The sequence below is a fragment of the Carettochelys insculpta genome, chromosome 3, assembly GCF_033958435.1.
Source record: "Carettochelys insculpta isolate YL-2023 chromosome 3, ASM3395843v1, whole genome shotgun sequence".
NCBI lineage: Eukaryota > Metazoa > Chordata > Testudines > Carettochelyidae > Carettochelys > Carettochelys insculpta.
The window spans coordinates 13,581,462-13,600,936 of NC_134139.1; the positions used below are offsets into that span (position 1 = coordinate 13,581,462).

Consider the following 19,475-nt stretch of genomic DNA (forward strand, 5'->3'; position numbering starts at 1 on the left):
ACAATGAATGCAGAGGACTGGACTTTTTGTGAGTTCTCAAGTTCCCTTCCAGTACTATGAGTCTATAGTACATCCACACATAGAATACTGCATGCAGTTTATGTCACCCCATCTCAGAAAAGAAATACAGTATTAGAATTGGAAAAGTTGCAGAGAAGAAGAAATGTAATTGTGTGGAACAGCTTCTGTAAGAGATTAAAATTATGAGCTTGGAAAGAAACAACTAACAGGGACATAATAGAGGTCTATAAAATCATGAATAGTGTGGAGAAAGTGAATACAAAATCATTATTTACTCCTTCACTTAATACAAGCACCCAGCTTTAGCCAATGAAATTAATAGGTCACAAACTTAAAAAACAAAAGGAAGTACTTCTTCACAGAATACAGAGTCAAACTGTGGAACTTGTTGCCAGAATATGTTGTGAATCTCAAACCTATAATAGTGTTCGAAAAGGAATTAGATAAGTTCACAGAGAAAAGGTTCATCAATTGCTATCAGCCAAGAAGGTCAGAGATGCATTGGTTACAGTCAGAAGACAAGACAGTGCTCTAGGTGAACTATTAGTCTGACACAGCACGGCCATTATTATGTTCTCTGGACAGAGTGATAAAAAGAAACCTGCGCTGTTGAACTGATTCTCCCCTATCTCATCTAACAAGTTAATGCGTGTGTTGTGGGTGTAAAACACTAGCAATGCTATGTGTACACTCACTTACTTCAGAAGTACCATTTTATGTCCTCCTGCTATGGGTGTGAATTGCTGTACAAAGTGCAAGGCAGTAGAGAACCAGGCCCTGTATACGCGGGTGCCTGGCTGTCTACTTGAACTCAGTAACTGGCCATCTGTCTCTTGCTTTTCCACTATTGAGGTAGGTGGAGGTGACTGCATTAGTTTGTTCCATTTTACATTCTCAAGCTTTCTGTGGTTGGTCTTGCTGTGTGTATGGTGGAGTTCATGGGTATATAGGATACATGTGGGTCATGACCAGGCCCGCTGACAGCGGGGGATAAGAGGGGAAATTACACTGGGGCCCAGAGTTTCAAAGGGGCCCAGAGCTCCCAGTCCTTGATGCTGCTGAGGCAGAAGCGGTGGTCGGATGCCCAGGCCCCTTTGACCCGCAGCAGAAGCACCACTCCCTATGACTCTGAGGGCTGGAAGGGAGGGGGAAGTGCTGCCTCCCCCCCCCCACACACACACACACATTGCCCCAGGACCCACAGTGGCTTTCGGCCCTGTTGGTGAAAATTAAAACTGAACATCCTTTTGCAGAATGCTAGGGCCATGGTTCTCAGCAAATGGTACATGTAACCCTGGGAGTACACACAGCCCTGGGCATGCACCAAGGTCTTCTGGGGGTACATTGGTTCATCTAGATATTTGCCTAGTTTTATAACAGGCTGCATACAGAACACTAGTGAAGTCAGAACAAGCTACAATTTCATATAGACAAAATGAGAAAGTAAGCGACTTCTCAGCTGTGACTTGTATATTTATGTCTGATTTTGCAAGCATGTCCATATGAAGCGAGGTGAAATTTGGGGCTACACAAGACAAATCAGATTCCTGAAAGAAGTACAGCAGTCAGGAAAGGTTGAGAACCATTGGTGGTAGTCTATGACATCTGGGCCTGTCCTGTTGGCAGGTGAATGAGAGGGAAGTCAGATCTAAGGAGAAGACTGACAAGAAAGCAGGTGAAACTCAGGCAGAGAATCTGAAAATTCAAGTCCCTACCTGTTTTGCTGTGTTTCTCAATGAGCTGCCACCCACTAAAGGGGAAAAAAAGAGAGAGAAGTCATGTGCAGTCATCAGATCTGGTACCTGTTCTGAGGTATCTAAAGTAATATTACTTAAAGACATGGGAAGGTTTTTCTTCTGTTCCAGTTAAGCACTCAAATGTAAAAGTTCCCTTTTGGTTCGTTTGTCTTCTATCCGTGGAATCCTTCTCCTATGCACCACTGCTGTGACCTGCTTTCAAACAATGACCTCCTGCCTGGTTCTTGTTGAATGTACCTGGGAACAGGTTAATAGCGTCCCATTCTTTTGATAAAATCAGCAAATCTGCCTAAGCTGCTGCTGTTTGAAGTAGCAGGCAGTTCTGGGGCCCACCCCAGCTGGATGTCTGAGCTGTAGATAATTGTATTGAATGGTGCAGATTTTCCCAGTAGTTTGCTTGGAATGAATTAGCTAAATGTGGCCCTCAAGGAAATTCATTGCATTTCAACAGCCCACAATTACATGTCCACCTGCCTGGCCTTAGCAGCCTCTTCCCCCACCTTGCACTCTTCATAGTCCTTTACCCCCCCCTGCACAGCAGGTATAAAATACTGCTGGTGTGCTTCTAACATTTCTGACAGGTCTGCAGCTGTACTCTTGCCAGTTCTGGAGGTTTACAGGAGGTAAGTGCATGCTGAAAAAATACAGCTCTGCAAATGGCACTCAGTCAGCATGAGAAACGTGTTTAGAAAACTCTCCTGGTTATGCAACCAGCAGGGACTGAGTGGGTGTTTTCCTCCAACTGCTCCACCCAGTTGTTAGAACTTGCTCTGTCTTTGGATATGAAAAGTGGTTTCTTTCTCTCTCTCCATCTTCCCTCCCTCCACCACCCATCATTCCTGCTGGGTCACAGTATAGGCAGGAAGACAGGGGAGGAGGAAAAAGCAGCCCACCACCTCAGTTACAGGGCAGATGGGGACAAGGACTGGTTTGGGTGGGGTAGGGAGTGAAGGGGGTGGAGTGAGAATATGGGTGCATGGGGACAAGCTCCCCATATACTATGTGTACCCAAAACAACCTCCTCCTCTGCTGCTCCAGCATTTCCCCTGTAGCAGCCATCTCCCCCAGATTTATTCTACTCTGTCTCTGACCCCCTGGAAACTATCCCAACTATCCTTTGCACCTCGCAAGATGACTTCCCTTCACTGCTTACAGATGCAGGCCTGCTTGCCTGCCTCCTGCTCATATGCTCCCAGGGCTGGAGAACACTGTGTGAGTTGTGAGGGGTCACTAAGGCTATGTCTGGATTGCAGGCTTCTGTTGGGAGCCCAAAGGTCTCCCGACAGAAGTCTGCCACTCCAGGAGCCCTCTGCCAACATCTTGGTCATCCTCGTTCCACAAGGAAGAAGGGATGTGTCGGCAGAGGGGGGTTTCCAACATTTGGCCCCATACAGACAAGCCAGATGTCAGGAAAGCCTCTCCTGACGAGTGTGGGCAGGAGATATGTAAATGTGTTGGCCAACTTGAGTATCTTTTGCCAACAGATCTCTTCAATCTAGACACAGCCTCAGAGGCACTCTTGTGGAATTGGGCTGGGCAGCTGTGGAAAGTGGCAGGATTGATGCTGATTTAGGACAGCTGCTGCATTACGGAAAGCCTCGTGGGTCACTGGGTACTGAGATGGAGGGCCAAACTTTCGGCAGTGCTGCCCTCCCATGAACCACCAGCCTCTGTCCTTCAGGAGCAAAGCTGCAGTTCTGGTAATGTTGCAAGATTCTTATGCTCAGCCCTTCTTCATGGGGCTACATATCGCTCAAGTCATCGGCAGGCAGAATTGAACCTATGATTATAGCAGCTTAGGCTAGGAGCCTCTGCCAAATACCCATTAAGTAAGGCTAATGAGCAGACCTCACTCTCCCTCTCAATAGTCCAAGTGCCACTGGGTTACACCTAGGCTATGTCTACACGTGCCCCAAACTTCGAAATGGCCATGCAAATGGCCATTTCGAAGTTTACTAATGAAGCGCTGAAATGCATATTCAGCGCTTCATTAGCATGCGGGCGACAGCCGTGCTTCGAAATTGACGCTCCTTGCCGCCGCGCAGCGCGTCCAGACAGGGCTCCTTTTCGAAAGGATGCCGCCTACTTCGAAGTCCCCTTATTCCCATGAGCTCATTGGAATAAGGGGACTTTGAAGTAGGCGGAGTCCTTTCAAAAAGGAGCCCCTTCTGGACGCGCCGCGCGGCGGCAAGGCGCGTCAATTTCGAAGCGTGGCTGCCGCCCACATGGTAATGAAGCGCTGAATATGCATTTCAGTGCTTCATTAGTAAACTTCGAAATGGCCATTTGCATGGCCATTTCGAAGTATGGGGCACGTGTAGACACAGCCCTACATTGCTAGACTGCTGATAAGTTACTAGGCCACTCATGTCTTGTAGATTTTGTTGTGGTCTGCAGCTGTGTACCAACTGTAGTAGCTATTGAATCAGCTCTAATTTCCATGACAAGGATGGCAAGCCCCTCAGCATGGCCCCTGCATGAATATCTAGGCAGCTGGCAGGCTGCAATCACTGCTTCTTAAGAGAATAGTAACTGTTATCTTGTCTGTCCCCTGTATATTTACTTTATTGCATCTTCCCCATGGCCTCTTGTCATGCCAAGACAGTAAGATTTCTGGGTCTGGACCTGTTTTTGTTACATGTGTGCCCTTCAGCTAACACAGCGGGGCCCAAATCCCTGACTGAGACCTCAAGGCTGACCTGCCACTCCAGACCAAACAATGAATAACAGCCACATGTGATTTGGTATCAGGCCACACCTCTGGGGAATTTGAGTGATCAAGAGGGCTCCTTAGCAATGTGTCCCATCACTGAGGCGCATTCGGCAACTGATTTAAACTTCGTTTGAGGCATGAGCAATCTCTTTGACATTTAGCTGACACCTTGTGCTTCATTGTCCCCTTCATAGCAGTAATTTGACACTGAGGTATCTTCAGTGAAAACCAAGATACAAGTGGCTTAAAGCAGAATGAGTCTGCTAGGCTTTGACTGGTTGCTAATGGTATGACTGGTTTCCATGAAATTGTTAGGACCTTGCAATTATCTTGTGATCCATTTGTGTGCCTGAATGCTCACGACACACTCACTGTCACATGGGGATGGCACCAATGCAAGTACATAAACAATTGCTATTTTTCGGAAGGATGTTTTGGCACTCCCTGCACCTGTATTAGAACATGCCCTGAGCACTGTGGGTAGGTGCCTTGTAACACACATTCTTTTCTGCTTATGTATGTTCTTCTTGCTTTGTCCATCTCTCTGTCTGTCCTGGCAAGGTTCTACCATGTTCCTCCCACACTGTGCTGGCCCCAGACCCCTGACAAAGCCTACCCAGCACCATCCCAACCACTCCCCCACCCAGCACAGGACCCAGCCCAGACCCCCAGTGGAGCCCCCTCCCCCAGCCAGCCTGGGGCCTGGCCCAGCCCCCTCAGTGGATCCCCACACACACACACACACACACACACACACACACACACACACACACACCCTGCTATCCCCAGCTCCTCCGCCAGCCTGTGTGAGGCCCATCCCAGCCACCCCAATGTACACACACACACCCCCGCACCATACCAGGCTCAACCCATTCCCAGCCAGAATGGGGCCCAGCCCAGCCACCCCAGTGGAACACGCCCCACCATCACACCATACCACACCCACTCCCTCCCCTGGCCAGTGTGGGACCCAGACCAGCCCCAGCAAGGGAGCCCCATCCCACTGTGCCAGCCCCAGCCCCTCCTGCAGCCAGCATGGTGCCTGGCCCAGCCCCCAACGGAGCTTCTTCCCTGGGCAATGCAGGGCCCAGCCCAAACACTTTGGGTGTGTATTACCAGAGGTTTCTCCCAAGACCCTTCTTCCAGCCCAACTGCTGCTTGCCAGCACAGCTGCAGCAGGGCCTCTAGTATTTAACTGTAATTGCAAATAAGAATCAAGTGATGTGCTCCTACTACTCATGGTCCTATGTGGGCTTACCAAAGTAAAAATCTTCTGGAAGAATGAACTTCTTCTCTTACCTTAGTTCAAGATGAGTCAGCACATGGTAATGCTACAGGGTCACAGGAAAAAGTAACATTTTCTATGCTTACGGAAAACTTTACTAAAACAAATTCTTAAAAGTAGTTTGTTTGTTTGGCTTCACTACAGAGAGCTGCTCCCTAATAATATCACCACCTTACACAGGGTTTTTCCCCGGTAGAGCTCAAAACACTTTGCAGTGGAGTAAAGTGTTATCCCCATTTTAGAGATGGGGAAACAAAGGCACAGAGGGACTGATTTGCCCAAAGTCAGTCAGCACTCAAGTGGCAGAGTTAAGAAAGGAACCCACATCTTTGGAGTGGTAATCCACAGCTCTATCTGCTAGGCCATGCTGCTATCTTCATGCCTGCCTTCCAGCTGTAAATTACAGTGCCCACATCATCACGTGTAATTTTTGTCTTTGTACCAAATAGTTGACGTTGGGCAGCTGCCTATCTCCTTCTTTCACCAGAAGCCTAGCTCCTGCTCTTGCAATCACTTATGTATGTGCTTAACTTTATTACCATAAGTGTCATTCATACTAGTGAAGATAAGAATGTATGTAAGGGTAAAGCAAAACAAAACAAAAAAGCCTGCAATAGCTCATCACACAGCCTGGGTCACCTGACTTAGACTCATGCTGAGGGGGCTAAAAATAGCTGTTTGGGTTTGAGCTAGAAGACCCTCTCCAAGGTTGAGAGCCTAGGTTCCAGCCTGCGTCTCTATTGCTATTTTGAGACCACAAGCCCAAGTCAGAGTTGACTTTAGGATATAGCTTCATTATGTGGAAGATCAACTCAGTCAGGGCCGATCTTCCAAGGTTTGATTTTACACGCTGGTAGGGATGCACAAAATTGAACTATCTGGGGTTGACAATTGACCGTTGTACACCTCAATATTGTGAGGAGTAAGGGAAGTTGATGGGAGAGTTTCTCTCATCAACCTCTGTCTATGAGGACAGCAGGTAAGATGTTTGTAGATAGTCAGTTCTAGCTACGCAATTGCTGTAGCTAGAATTGAATATCTAGAAATTACTGTAATGTCTAGTGTAGACCAAATTCTCCTCCTCACTGCTCTGGGTCTTCTTTTCATGCATAGGCCTATCCTTAGTGTTAGCAGGTTTGCATCCCTAGATTGTAACCAGGTCATTAATACTATTATATTGCATTGCAGATTGGCGCCCATCAGCACTGTGCATATGCCACCTGTCTCCCAAGTTTTTATCTCATTTCTCTGAACAGTAGGTCCATTACCCCAATTAGCCATGGTATTGCTAGTGCATATCTGATGGGCACTACATCCCCTGCCCAGGAAATATTGAAGCAGGACAGCCACCCAGATTTTTGTCATAGATTCATAAAGTGATAGATTCCAAGGTCAGAAGAGACCATTGTGATCTTCTAGGGCAGTGATTCTCAAACACTTTTTTTTTGCAGATTGCTTGAAAATTGCTGAGGGTCTGGGTGGATCTTTTCAAATGTTCTCCGTACCGTTAGCGAAATAATGTAAAGGGCTTTGGATAAAAGTGTTATATAAAAAAGCAGTTGATAATTAACGTTTTTTTGTTCAGTATATAAGGGCACAGAACTCATATTTTGGTATCAGTAGGGGTGTCTCTCCCCCACTTCAGAAGCTGCAGAGATGAGGTGGGAAGGAGAGACATCTGCCTCCAGCAGCCACACCCTTGGAGCTGGGGAAAGTCACCTCTTTCTCTGGCCACTGAAGCATTGCACATCCCAGATTCCCCCCATACCCTCTTCTCACCCCACTGCCACCTCCCAGCTACCCTCCATTCCCCATCACCTCACTGTATATGTGAGGGCCTAGGCACCTAATTAATGGAGTCATGTCTGCAAGCCATTAATTAGGTGGGAAGCCCTTTTTTCTCTTATGTATGGCCACCCAAGTGTGTACCTTAAGGTGAACTATCCATGGGTCACCTGAATGGAACATGTAGACCACTGGTAGTTTACAGACCACAGTTGAGGAACCTCTGATCTAGGGTGACTCCTGTATAAATCAGGCCATAAAATTTCCACAAGATAATTCAGGGCAGATCTTCTAGCAAAACATTTTACATTTTATTTCTTTCATTTCATTTGAGAAAAGCTTGATTCATTCTTCTCATCCTTAATTTTATGAGGATTCCATTAGTGATGCAAAAGAAAATCCCAACCCCCACAGGATAACACTGTTACCACATTCATCCCACCCACTTCCTGGCTGTCCTTACCTGTCCTTTACCCCAAGTATCCCTTCCCAATCACTATAACTAACCTCCTCTATTTGCCTATTACTTCACACTAGTAATAGCTAACCCATCATCCAGTCACCCTATTGACTGGCTTAATGAAGTCTAGCAAAGACTCTAATTAATATAAAATGAGTCAATGTTGTCTAGTATGCTGAACAAGAGTCAATGGGCAGGAATTCCTGAATTGTAACCCTCAGACCAAATCACTGTGTGATTACATTTTCAAAAGTTCTTAACAACTCTTGTCATTGTTTTGGTATCTACCTAACGCTGAGTAGTTCTGCTGTCTTCAACAAAAGCTGGCTCCCATCTTACTGATACTGAGGATGTAGGTCAAAGGTTACTCAGGAAGGAAATAAAAATCTGGCATCAGGCTTGTGTGGAAGTGGATTTGTTGGATTGGTGATGAATGGGCTTTTGTGTTTGTATAGATCTCAAATACCCTGGAGACTTTATGAACAATTGGAGAAGTGAGTTTTAGGGAGAAATTTAGAAATTAACAAAAAACAAACAGCAATCTAAGCCACTGGGGAGAAAAATTCTCTTTGTAAATCGTTCAACATCCCTCCCTGTCAATCAAAGCTAGAAAAATTCTGCATACACATTTCTGAGGCCTGGTCTACAACAGGGAACAAAGTCAATCTCAGGCAGCATCTACACTGCAAGATAAAATTGGCAAGAATGTGTTCTTCTCCAGATTTTAAATCTGGTTAATTCAACATTAAAATAATAGTCCATACCAGAAAGATCTCACCACATGCAGGTTTTTCCTGAGTAAAGACAATGGACTAGTTTCAAGATATCTTGGTAGTGAAGATATAAAAAAAGGTGTTCTACTGAAGGTGGAATGGAAGTGCTAATCTCTAATAGAGGCTGGCATATGCAAACACTTTGCATTTGCTTATCTTTACCAATGTAAATAGTCTGCCTTTTCCTTCTTTTATTTTCAAAATGACAACTCACAGTAGTAGATAAATAGCGTAAGTGTTTTCAGGATCAAGGCCAAAGAAGTCTGTGCTGGTTTTGGCTATTGAGCCTTTTTCAATACTAATGGTGGATGACATCAAGATTGAAGTTTAAAATACATCCTACTGGATTCTAATTGTCTACTCCAAATTTGAGGAAGTGGAATTTGCCCACAAAAACTCGTTACCTAATAAATAAATTTGTTAGTCTTTCAGGTGTTACAGGACTGCTTGTTAGGTGTGAAGATGTAGACTAATACACCTACCCCGAGTCTATTTAAAATATATATAGTCCTAATTTAGTCTGTATTACAGCGTTCTTAATATTTTTAAAGTTTGTGTCTATCATATTGCTTTACGAAGGTAGTGTGCATGATTTTTCTCTGACTACAAAGTGTTAATTGCCTGTTTCAGTGTAGAAATTCTTAGAACAACCTTAACATTTTGTCTTTTTTTTTTTTTTACTTTTTAAATTTTCAACTTTTTACTTATTCATGCAAAGCAGGATAATAATCTATCACTTCTCTGAGTATTATCAAGGGAGAAAAGTTTATTGGGAGACATTTAGGAGGCAGTGTCTCTTTAAGTGTCCCCACCTTGGATCCTCCCACTTTCTTTCTAGCTGCACTAATCTTGTTGACTCACATAGGTGCTGTATTCAAACAGTAACCAGCGTGAGCTGTGTACTTCGTCTTTTTTAAAAGCAGACCTGTTACCATGTACTTGCCATTCTACCTCACTGGGACTGAAGCTGTATAAAGGTAACAGTTTGGCTTAAATTTCAAAGATCTTGCTAAAAGATAGTTGCTCCACTCCTGGAAAAGCCAGACAGACCAGTTGGATACCTTTCAGGCTTCAACTCCCAGAACTTCATCTTCTTATCCCTCTGCCTTTTTAAATTAGAAACACCTGGAACACTCTTGGGAACTGAGAACTGTATTCATTTAAACCAATGGCTAATCCCAGTGCTGTCAGCAATGGGCATCTCCATTGTCATCAGAAACAGAATAAGTTCTTAAGTGGAATCTGTAAGAAAAATGGAATTGCTAAAGAAATTAAGGTAAGATTTAACTAATCTCCTCTTTAACCTCCTGAACTCTGAAATCATTTAGGTGAACAGTTATGATTATTAAACTACCTTTGTAAAAATCTGTCTTTGTTTTTTATTAAATGGATGGTGCAGTATTGATGTTTTTGTTAAGTTTTACCCACATGGGTTCTCATCCTGTGTTCTTTGCATCACTGGCTGAAATCAGTGAGTTTTGTGAGTGCTCAGGAAATAAAGAATAGGGCCCTTCATGTACCTAGGCTTTGGTATGTCATATCAGAAATAGAGAAACCACACAAAGTTGTGGTTGCCTAAAGCTTTTCTGTTCCTTTTGCTGGTACTGGTTTGAAACCAGGGTTTATCCTCTTAGGAAGTTTGTGTGGAGTGTTTTTGTTTTGATTTGGCACTACACATGTGTGACTTAGACGTATGGAAAGAAAAAGGTAGTTTTGTTATTTGTAGCTTGATTTTTCCTGGTAATTATACTGTTGTACCTCTGACACTGTGCATAGTTTACCAAGGTATGCTCAGCAGGCATAGCAAGTGGTCAAGTGGTGTGTTTTTATTTATACTAATTTCACAGTGCTGGTAATACTTAAAAATCAGATTAGTCTTCAGACCATTCTTTCAACACGTTGGCATATGACTTGCTTCTTTGAAACCACAGCCTCTCATTTGCATGAGTGCCTCCCAACACCTAGTGAGAACTGCATGGTTTCCCCATCTGGAACATCAAGCCACAGGTGTGCTCTTGTTAAACAGGTTGTATGGACTAATCCCTAAAAGACATCTGTGGGTGGAGCCTATCATTATCATGCATGTGTTGGATCTTCATACCAAAAAGGTGCTGGGTTTGAGACTCTGTTGATGACTACATCATTTTTGAGCTATAGTTTCACTTGAGAATAGGAAGAGTTTGGGAGCTAAATATGCTTTGGGAAGTGGAACAGTAAGCAACCCTATCTTGGGCCTGAATACTTATCTGACTTGCTTTTTTTTCTAGGTTGGCCTCTGCCTAAAACTTTAGGCAATGACTGGAGCTATTTGAATTGTCAGGCACAGATGCTTTAAAACCAGGACATTTTTGTCTTAAGTCTTTTCATAACAAGACGCACCTTAATAAGGATGATAAATTCAAGACACACCTACTGTAAAAGTTACTGGGTGCTGGCCCCAAGATGAGTGGCTCTTGGCCCAACCCCAGTGTGGAAGGGAAGAGAACTTGTGCAATGATAGGGAAAACCATGTCTTGGGATTGACTCCTGTGAACCAAATGCAAAATCTGTAGCATCATTTTAAAAAGTAAATGGGCTTGTTTACACTAGCTCCCTATTTGAAAGGGAGGATGGTAAGTAGGGTGTTTATTAATGAAGTGCTGTGCTGCACATGCAGCACTTCATTAAGCAAAGTCCCCCCCACGGCAACTTTGAAGTGTTAAACTTCGAAGCGCCAGCTCGCGTCTAGCCACAGCAAGTACCGGCGGGTGAGCCGTGACTAGATACGAGCCAGCACTTTGAAGTTGTCACAGGGGGAATTTGCTTAATTTGCTTAATGCATATGCATCACTTCATTAATAAACTCCCAACACCCTACTTGCCATTCTCTCTTCAAAGTAGGGAGGTAGTGTAGACAGTCATTATGTTTTCATTTGTAATGTATGAAATCAACACTTTTAGCAAATTCTTAAGGATGCAGCTCACTCTCCTGAATTAGGTAAGTGGCTGGATAAAGAAAAAGAAGTTGAGACAGTAGCAATTCGCTGTGACAGTAGTACCAGTGGAAAGATCTGCCACCTAGTAATAACAGGAATATAACCAGAAAAAAAGAACAGACTGTACTGGGGGGGACAGTAAGAAAACAGTGACTGGGGCATGGAGGAGTGGTTAATGGATGTACCTGTAGAAGCTGGGGATTATTACCCTGAAACACCAAATCCAGGGGGAGGGCTATTCGTCTGTCATTTTACTGTTGAGGAGTCTGGGGAAGTACAAGGTGTTTTAGTGGGGGAGGCGTTGATTTAACAGAAGGCTGCAGCTGGTTCTGCCTCTTGGGCTACGTCTACACGTGCAGCCAACATCGAAATAGCTTATTTCGATGTTGCGACATCGAAATAGTCTATTTCGATGAATAACGTCTACACGTCCTCCAGGGCCAGCAACGTCGATGTTCAACTTCGATGTTGCTCAGCCCAACATCGAAATAGGCGCAGCGAGGGAACGTCTACACGTCAAAGTAGCACACATCGAAATAGGGATGCCAGGCACAGCTGCAGACAGGGTCACAGGGCGGACTCAACAGCCAGCCGCTCCCTTAAAGGGCCCCTCCCAGACACAGTTGCACTAAACAACACAAGATACACAGAGCTGACAACTGGTTGCAGACCCTGTGCCTGCAGCATAGATCCCCAGCTGCCGCAGCAGCAGCCAGAAGCCCTGGGCTAAGGGCTGCTGCCCACGGTGACCATAGAGCCCCACAGGGGCTGGAGAGAGAGCATCTCTCAACCCCCCAGCTGATGGTCGCCATGGCGGACCCCGCTATTTCAAAGTTGCGGGACGCGGATCGTCTACACGGTCCCTACTTTGACGTTGAACGTCGAAGTAGGGCGCTATTCCTATCTCCTCATGAGGTTAGCGACTTCGACGTCTCGCCGCCTAACGTCGAAGTAGCGCCCGACGCGTGTAGACGCGACGGGCGCTATTTCGAAGTTGGTGCCGCTACTTCGAAGTAGCGTGCACGTGTAGACGCAGCTTTGGTTTCCTCACGCTCCTGATTCTGTTGGACCTTGCATTTGCTTCAGCCCTCAGTCCGTGTCCTGGGATGACAAGGCCACCCAGCCCAGGAATGACTCCTCTTCCTGCTTACACTGAATCTGACCCTTCCTGGTGGTATCCGTCTCCAAATGACCATTCGGGTAGATCCCTGAGGTGCTCATAGCCAGCCAAACTGGGGTCAAGTCCCTGCTGGATTCTCTATTGCCCACCCACTGAGGTGGTGAATGTGTCTGAGGGCTGCTGCCAGTTGAGTGGCCAGCCTCTGGGCCCCAGAGCCTGCCACAGCTGGTGTGAGAGCCAACATTATAATGCTTCGTACTTTCAAACTCTAAACCTCAAGCTGTTTACGGGGAGGAAAATATCATTATCCCCAATTTAGAGATGGAAAAATGGATGCAGAGAGAAACTGAGCAGCTCAGCTCAGGTCGCAAGGAGTTAGGGCAGGTCTGGTATAAGAATTCAAGGCAATGTCTAAGCTTCCCGCCATTTGGGCTGAAGGGGTGTCAGTGTTGACCAAAGAGCTGCTCTGGGATGTAACTCCCCTGGGAGGATGTTGCAGGCGGAAGGAAAAGGTTTCTGGTTTGCATTAGTGTAAGTCCTTCTTGAAAAGCGTTAGGGGAACACAAACCCAGAACCTTTGTGTTCAGGCCTGCAGCAGCCGCACAAAGTGAGGGGGTTTACAGCACTGCACTCTGGCGCATGCTGCTGTTCACGCTCACGCTGCTCAAACGGCAGGGCGGTGTAGACTAGCCACAAGCCTTGTAAATTCCAGTTCCATGCCCTAATCTCATCTGTCTGCCCTATTCAGAAGGCCCAGGTACTTCCCTCACTGAACTCCATTGCCTGCTGCTGACACAGATTGAGGGAGGAAGGGACAAGAACGGACAGGAGAGCTGTATAAAACAGGAATCTTGTCCCTGATCAGAATCTACCTTTTCCTGTCCAGGCTGTCTCCTCTTCACAGCTAACCCTGTCCCATCTTATCATGTTTTCCAGTTCTTTGCCATCCAGGCATGTCATGAATGCTGCTGTCACTCTGTCGCTGGTACTTTTCCCTCTCACCCCCGTACCCTCGCCTCCATTACTGTACCACTTCATAGTCCTTAAAGTATATATCATCACAACTGTCTTCTGAGGTAGGGAGACTCCATGATTCCCATGTTACAGATGGGGAATGGAGGCACAGGAAAACTAAGTGGTCCGACAGGAAGCCTGTGACAGAGCAGGAACTGAAGCCATAATACAGTCTGAAGGTCTAATCCAGGGGTCAGCAACCTTTCCAAGGCAGAGTGCTGAAAATTGACTTTTTGACCTCTGTGGATGGTCTGTGCCGGTGATACTTTTTTCAAGTCACTAATAGTCCTGCTTCAAACAGCTTCATTAACACATAACTGAAGATGCTGAGCTTTACCATTTTGGGTGGGGTTGGTAGCATTAGCTGGTCTTTTTTTTTTTTTTTTTTTAATCCACAGGCACCCTGGCTTTGAACAAGCTCCTGGCTGCATGGGGGAGGAAGGGTGGCGCTCACGTGCCACTCTTGGCACTCATGCGGGGGTTCTGACCTCTGATCTAGTCTCTAAACCTTCCCCGTCTCTTGGCCAGCCATCTTTGCTCCTCCCCCCACTTTTCTGCCCCTGCATTACTGATGATTATGTGACTTGCATGGGGAGTAGCTCACTGGTAGCAGATCAAATTAGTTCTGACCTTTGATGGGTCACTGAAGCCCAGAACAATAAAGGTATTTAGGTGCCTGATTTGCACTGAAGCCAAGACCCATCCAAGACCACAGGCTCAGGAAAACTAGCGCTTCCCACTTCCTGTGGTGCCATGACCATGCTCACCATGTAGAATTCCCACTGGATCAGAGTTAATGCGCTTGTGTCTCCTCGAGCTTGGAGTCTCACCTCCAGCTCAAAGGGCAGACGTACCTGTGACTAAGGCCTACGGTGTCTCAGGCTCAGTGGCAGCGAGAGAGGCAATACAGAGGCTACAGTGGGCTATGACATGGTGGAAATGGCCCTACACAAAATCAAGCAATGGAGGATGAAACAATAGTTGCATGCGAGCGTACATGGGCACAGGAATTAATAACCTATGGCTGCCTGGGTCAGCTGACTTGGGCCCCAGACTGAAGAATTGCTTGGTAGACAGTTAGGTTCAGGCTAGAGACCCCCCATGGGATGTTGTGATGGTGGAGGTTCCCAGAATATGGGGTAAAGCCTCAGCCTAACCATCTACACAGCAGTTTTTAGCTCCGCAGTTGGTGCCCCACAAGCCCACCTCAGCTGACCTAGGTCAGCCTGGAATGTACCCTGCGTCTTTATCTCCTATGTAGATGTACCATAAGTGCTTGACTGGAACATCAGGCTCTGCAGAGTTCAGGCTCATAAATTTCTTTGCTGAGAGGCTAGCAGCAAACAAACCAATCTGGGCTGGGAACAGTGACATGTTTTGCGTTTGAATGGTGAGTGTGTGTGTGTGTGTGTGTGTGTGTGTGTGTGTGTGTGTGTGTGTGTGTGTGTGTGTGTGTGTGAGAGAGAGATCATCTGTCTGTCTGACTGACTGTCATGGACCTGCAAAACACCGAAAGGTACACTCTCCCTGCAAGGTGCTTTTTAAATGTGCTAAGTGACGGGGAACAAGAGGGAAGAGGTTAAGCTGAGCTTACTAAGCATGGGAGGAAGAAGGCTCTGCCCGGTTCTAACAATTTGTGGCATGTCATTGTTGATGGACCCTAACCCTTTTGGAAGGGGCATATAAATCCAGCGGACGGGAGATGCTAATAAGGCGCTGATATGAATATTCAGTGCCTCATTTGCATAATGGTGGCCACTGGCTGCATCGAAAGTGCTGCCTTCGAAATGCAAAATAGCTGTGTAGACAGGATTCCTTTGAAAGGAAGCCCAGTTTTCAAAAGCACCCTTCTTCCTAATTAGTAATTTCTTCCAAAAGGATGGAGTAGTGTAGATGCAGCCTTGCAGTAAGCAATTTCTTGCCCCTCTTCTCTCCTCATTTGTCCCCCTTCTTCTGTCCTATGTAGCTGATTTGTCAGTTTTGGTTTAATATTTTTCTATCTTTCTGTTACATTCTTGTCATGCCAGTTTACTTTTATCAGCATTTCCAGATCTGAAGAAGTGGGTCTGTCCCACGAAAGCTCTTCACATAATAAAATCATTTTGTTAGTCTTCAAAGTGCTACATGACTGCTTTTTTTTGTTTTCTTCATAGCAGTCCATGGACCTAATTTATAAGCAGATTTTACGTACTAATGCAGATGGGACCCTATTGTGTTCCCCATAACTGGGCTGATCGCTGGTATTTTCAAAGTATTTAACCTGATTACAAGGCTGTGGTTAAAAGCTGGAATGTAAGTAGCACCCCTGCCATGCCTCAAACCACAGAATCATAGAATCCTAGGACTGGAAGGGACCTCAGGATGTCATCAAGTCCAGCCCCCTACTTCAGGCAGGATCAACCCCAACTAAATCATCCCAGCCAGGACCTTGTCAAGCTGGGACTTAACCTTTAGTGATGGAGATTTCACCACCTCTTAGCCAATGCTTTCCAGTGCTTCACCACCCTCTTGGTAAAGTAGTTTTTCCTAATATCCAACCTACTTCTCTCCCTCTCTAATTTCAGGCCATTGCTCCTTGTTCTGCCATCTGTCACAACTGAGAAGTTTCTCTCCATCCTCCTTAGAGCTCCCCTTCCTAGCTGACAAGCTACATAATATAAACTCTTTTTCACATTAGCTTATTCTTCTCTAATAAAAATAGGTACAAAAATTCTACTGTGTACCAAAATCTGTCACCCCAGTCTTTGAACTGCCTTCCTTGCCCATCTGTTAGCTGATAACTTTTATTGGGCCAGCTTCTATTGGTGAAAGAGACCTGCTTTCAGACTTACACGGAGCTTTTGTGCAGGTCTATAAGCTCAAAAGTGTGTCTCTGTCACCAGCAGATGTTGGTCCAACAAAAAATATTTCCTGACCCATCTTGTCTTTTTCATATGCGGGGACAAATATGACTACAAGAATATTGCAAGCAATTTATTCGATGGTATTTTGCCTTTTATGACCAATAAGCTACATCTACACAGGTATGCTACATCGAAATAGCTTATTTCGATGTAGCAAAATCGAAATAAGCTATTTTGATGAAGCGTCTACACGTCCTCCAGGGCTGGTGCCGTCAACGTTCAACGTCGACATTGGGCAGCACTACATCGAAGTGGGCGCTGCAGGGGAGCGTCTATATGCCAAAGCGGCACACATCGAAATAAGGGTGCCAGCAACAGCTGCAGACAGGGTCACAGGGCGGACTAGCACTTCCGGGGCAACAGCTAGCTGCTCCCTTCAAGGGCCCCCCCCCCAGACACACTCAGCCTGCACAGCACATGGTCTGCAGAGCCACAAGCATGCACACCCCGTGGAAGCAGTATGGACCTGCAGCAGTGGACCTGCTTAGGGCCATGCAGGAGGCAGCTGATCATCTTTTATTTGTGGAAGAGGAGCTGCCCCCAGGGGATGAGGAAGCAGCCCTAGACCTTGCTGCCCTCCAACTCCCCCCGCCCACCGCACACACCACCAGCTGTGGAGCTACCCCACAAGCACGGACTGGTGGGAGCAGCTGGTGCTCGGCAAGTTGGCTGGCCTGGCAGCACCCACGATGCCCGGGTGTTCAGAAATTCGGGCCTGTGCTGCCGGCTGGAGGCAGGGACCTACATCCCCCAGCGGGAGATCCCTGTGGGGGACATCACCATGCCCCTCTGCATTGTATGCGGCATACCCCCGCCGGCCCTGGCTCATGCACCCCTACACGGGCCATGTCACAGCCAGCCAGGAGCAGTTCAACACGCGGTTGAACCATGCGTACCAGGTGGATGAGCGCACTTTCGGCCGCCTCAAAGGGCGCTGGAGGTGTCTCCTCACCTGCCTGGATGCAGGCCTCACCAACATCCCCCAGGTTGTGGGCGCGTGCAGCGCACTCCACAACCTGGTGGAGAGCAAGGGAGAGGCCTTCTTCCAGGGCTGGGCTGTGGAGGCTGGCAGGGCTGACATCCAGCCACCCGCTGCCCCCAGTCGCCAGGTCGACCCTGAGGGGATCTGGGTCCGGGAGGCCCTGCGGGCCCATTTTGACCAGGCTGCAGGGTGAACGCTGGCAGGGCCAGCTGCGGGCAAGCCACCCACTGCATCCCCCCCCATCGTCCACAACACTCCCTGCCCCCACGCCCACACCACAGAGCACCCGAGAACACACACCACCCACACTTTTCTTTCAAATAAATGGAAATGTTGTTTCAAACCAAACAGTGCAACCTCTTATTAACAACATAGAAAAAAAGGGGGGAACTATTTACATGGGGGGGGACAGCTAGCAGAACAGAACAGGGGTCCAACACAAACTATATACAAATGGGGCATATGTACAAAGGAGGGGGGGCCACATCCTCGGCCCTGCACCCTAATGTCCAGTGCCCGGTGTTGGAGGGTGTGACCCTCGCCTCGGCTGGAGCCCTGGGCGAGGTTGGGTGGGGGCCGGGAGAACCGGCAAATACGGCCAGCCGGTGTCTGCAGGCCCCAGGGTGGCTGACGGTGGAGGGACGGCAGGCGGAGCAGCGGGTGGCGCAGCAGGCAGAGCAGCGGGTGGCGCAGCAGCGGGGGCCAGGTGTTGCGCTATGCACTCAAAGGTGCGCATGAAGGCCCCCCAGGCCTCCTGGAGCCAGGCCAGCGCTCGCTCTTGGAGCTCCAGCCACTGCTCCTCCACCTGCAGGCACCACGCCGACACCTCCAGCTGACGGCAGAGGGTCGCGAGCAGCTGGGGGTCCGTGCCCGTCCACGGGTGGCTCCACCGTCGGCCTCGTCCTGGGGCTGGTCGGTGCTCCGCCGAGGGGCTGGCCTGCTGGGATGGCCCCAGTGGGCTCTCTGGGACTACGGACACCTCGCCGGTGCTCTCCGGGCCCTTCTATGGTGCAGCTGCGGAACACAGGGGGGAAGAAGAGTGGAGACAGCCTTTAGTGTGGGCCCTGACCCGTGGCCCTTGTTCCCCCACCCCTCTGCTGCTGGTTCCCCATCCCCGTCCCCGGGAGATGCTGCTGAGGATGATGGGTGTCCCACCCCCGCCCCACGGGGGACCCTAGGTTCCGCTCCCCCCATACCCAGGGATGGGGCATGGCGCTGTCCTTCGGGGGGGGGGGCTGATGCACTCTTCTGAGGGACATGCCACTGCTGTCCTTGGGGCCATGGTCATCTGGGCATGTGGAGGGCCCTGGTCACGTCTCTTGTCCCCGCCCCTTAACCCCGGGGGTGTGCACCAGGGGGGTACATACCTGATGGTCCGCTCCCATGGTCGGGGGACACCCACTGGGTGGACGCCCTGCTGGAGCTCTGGGATGGAAGGGCAATGCAGAGCCCCCCATCGCTGGAGGAGTCCCCCTTCTCTGGCATCCCAGGGGTGGGCTCCTGGGGGGGGCCCTGGGGTGCAGGGCTTGCCTCCGGGGCAGACTCCGTCTCCGGGGCCTGCTGGGGCTCGTCGGCCAATGTATCAAGAGTGGCCGGGGGGGAGGAGGTGTACTGGGGGCCCAGGATGGACCTGAGCTCCCGGTAAAAGGGGCAAGTGGCGGGGGTGGCCCCAGATCAGCTGGCCGCA

At 48.0% G+C, this 19,475-nt stretch overlaps 1 protein-coding gene across 1 annotated transcript in view; it reads left to right on the top strand.

The window, feature by feature from the left end:
• Positions 1-9,962: 9,962 nt before the first annotated feature.
• The window catches only part of SPTLC3 (serine palmitoyltransferase long chain base subunit 3), a 127,374-nt gene continuing 117,861 nt past the window's right edge, over positions 9,963-19,475 (top strand). Inside the window, exon 1 of the mRNA XM_074988475.1 lies at positions 9,963-10,070. Coding sequence (XP_074844576.1) covers positions 9,963-10,070 — 108 coding nt within the window. The remainder of the gene's footprint in view (positions 10,071-19,475) is intronic.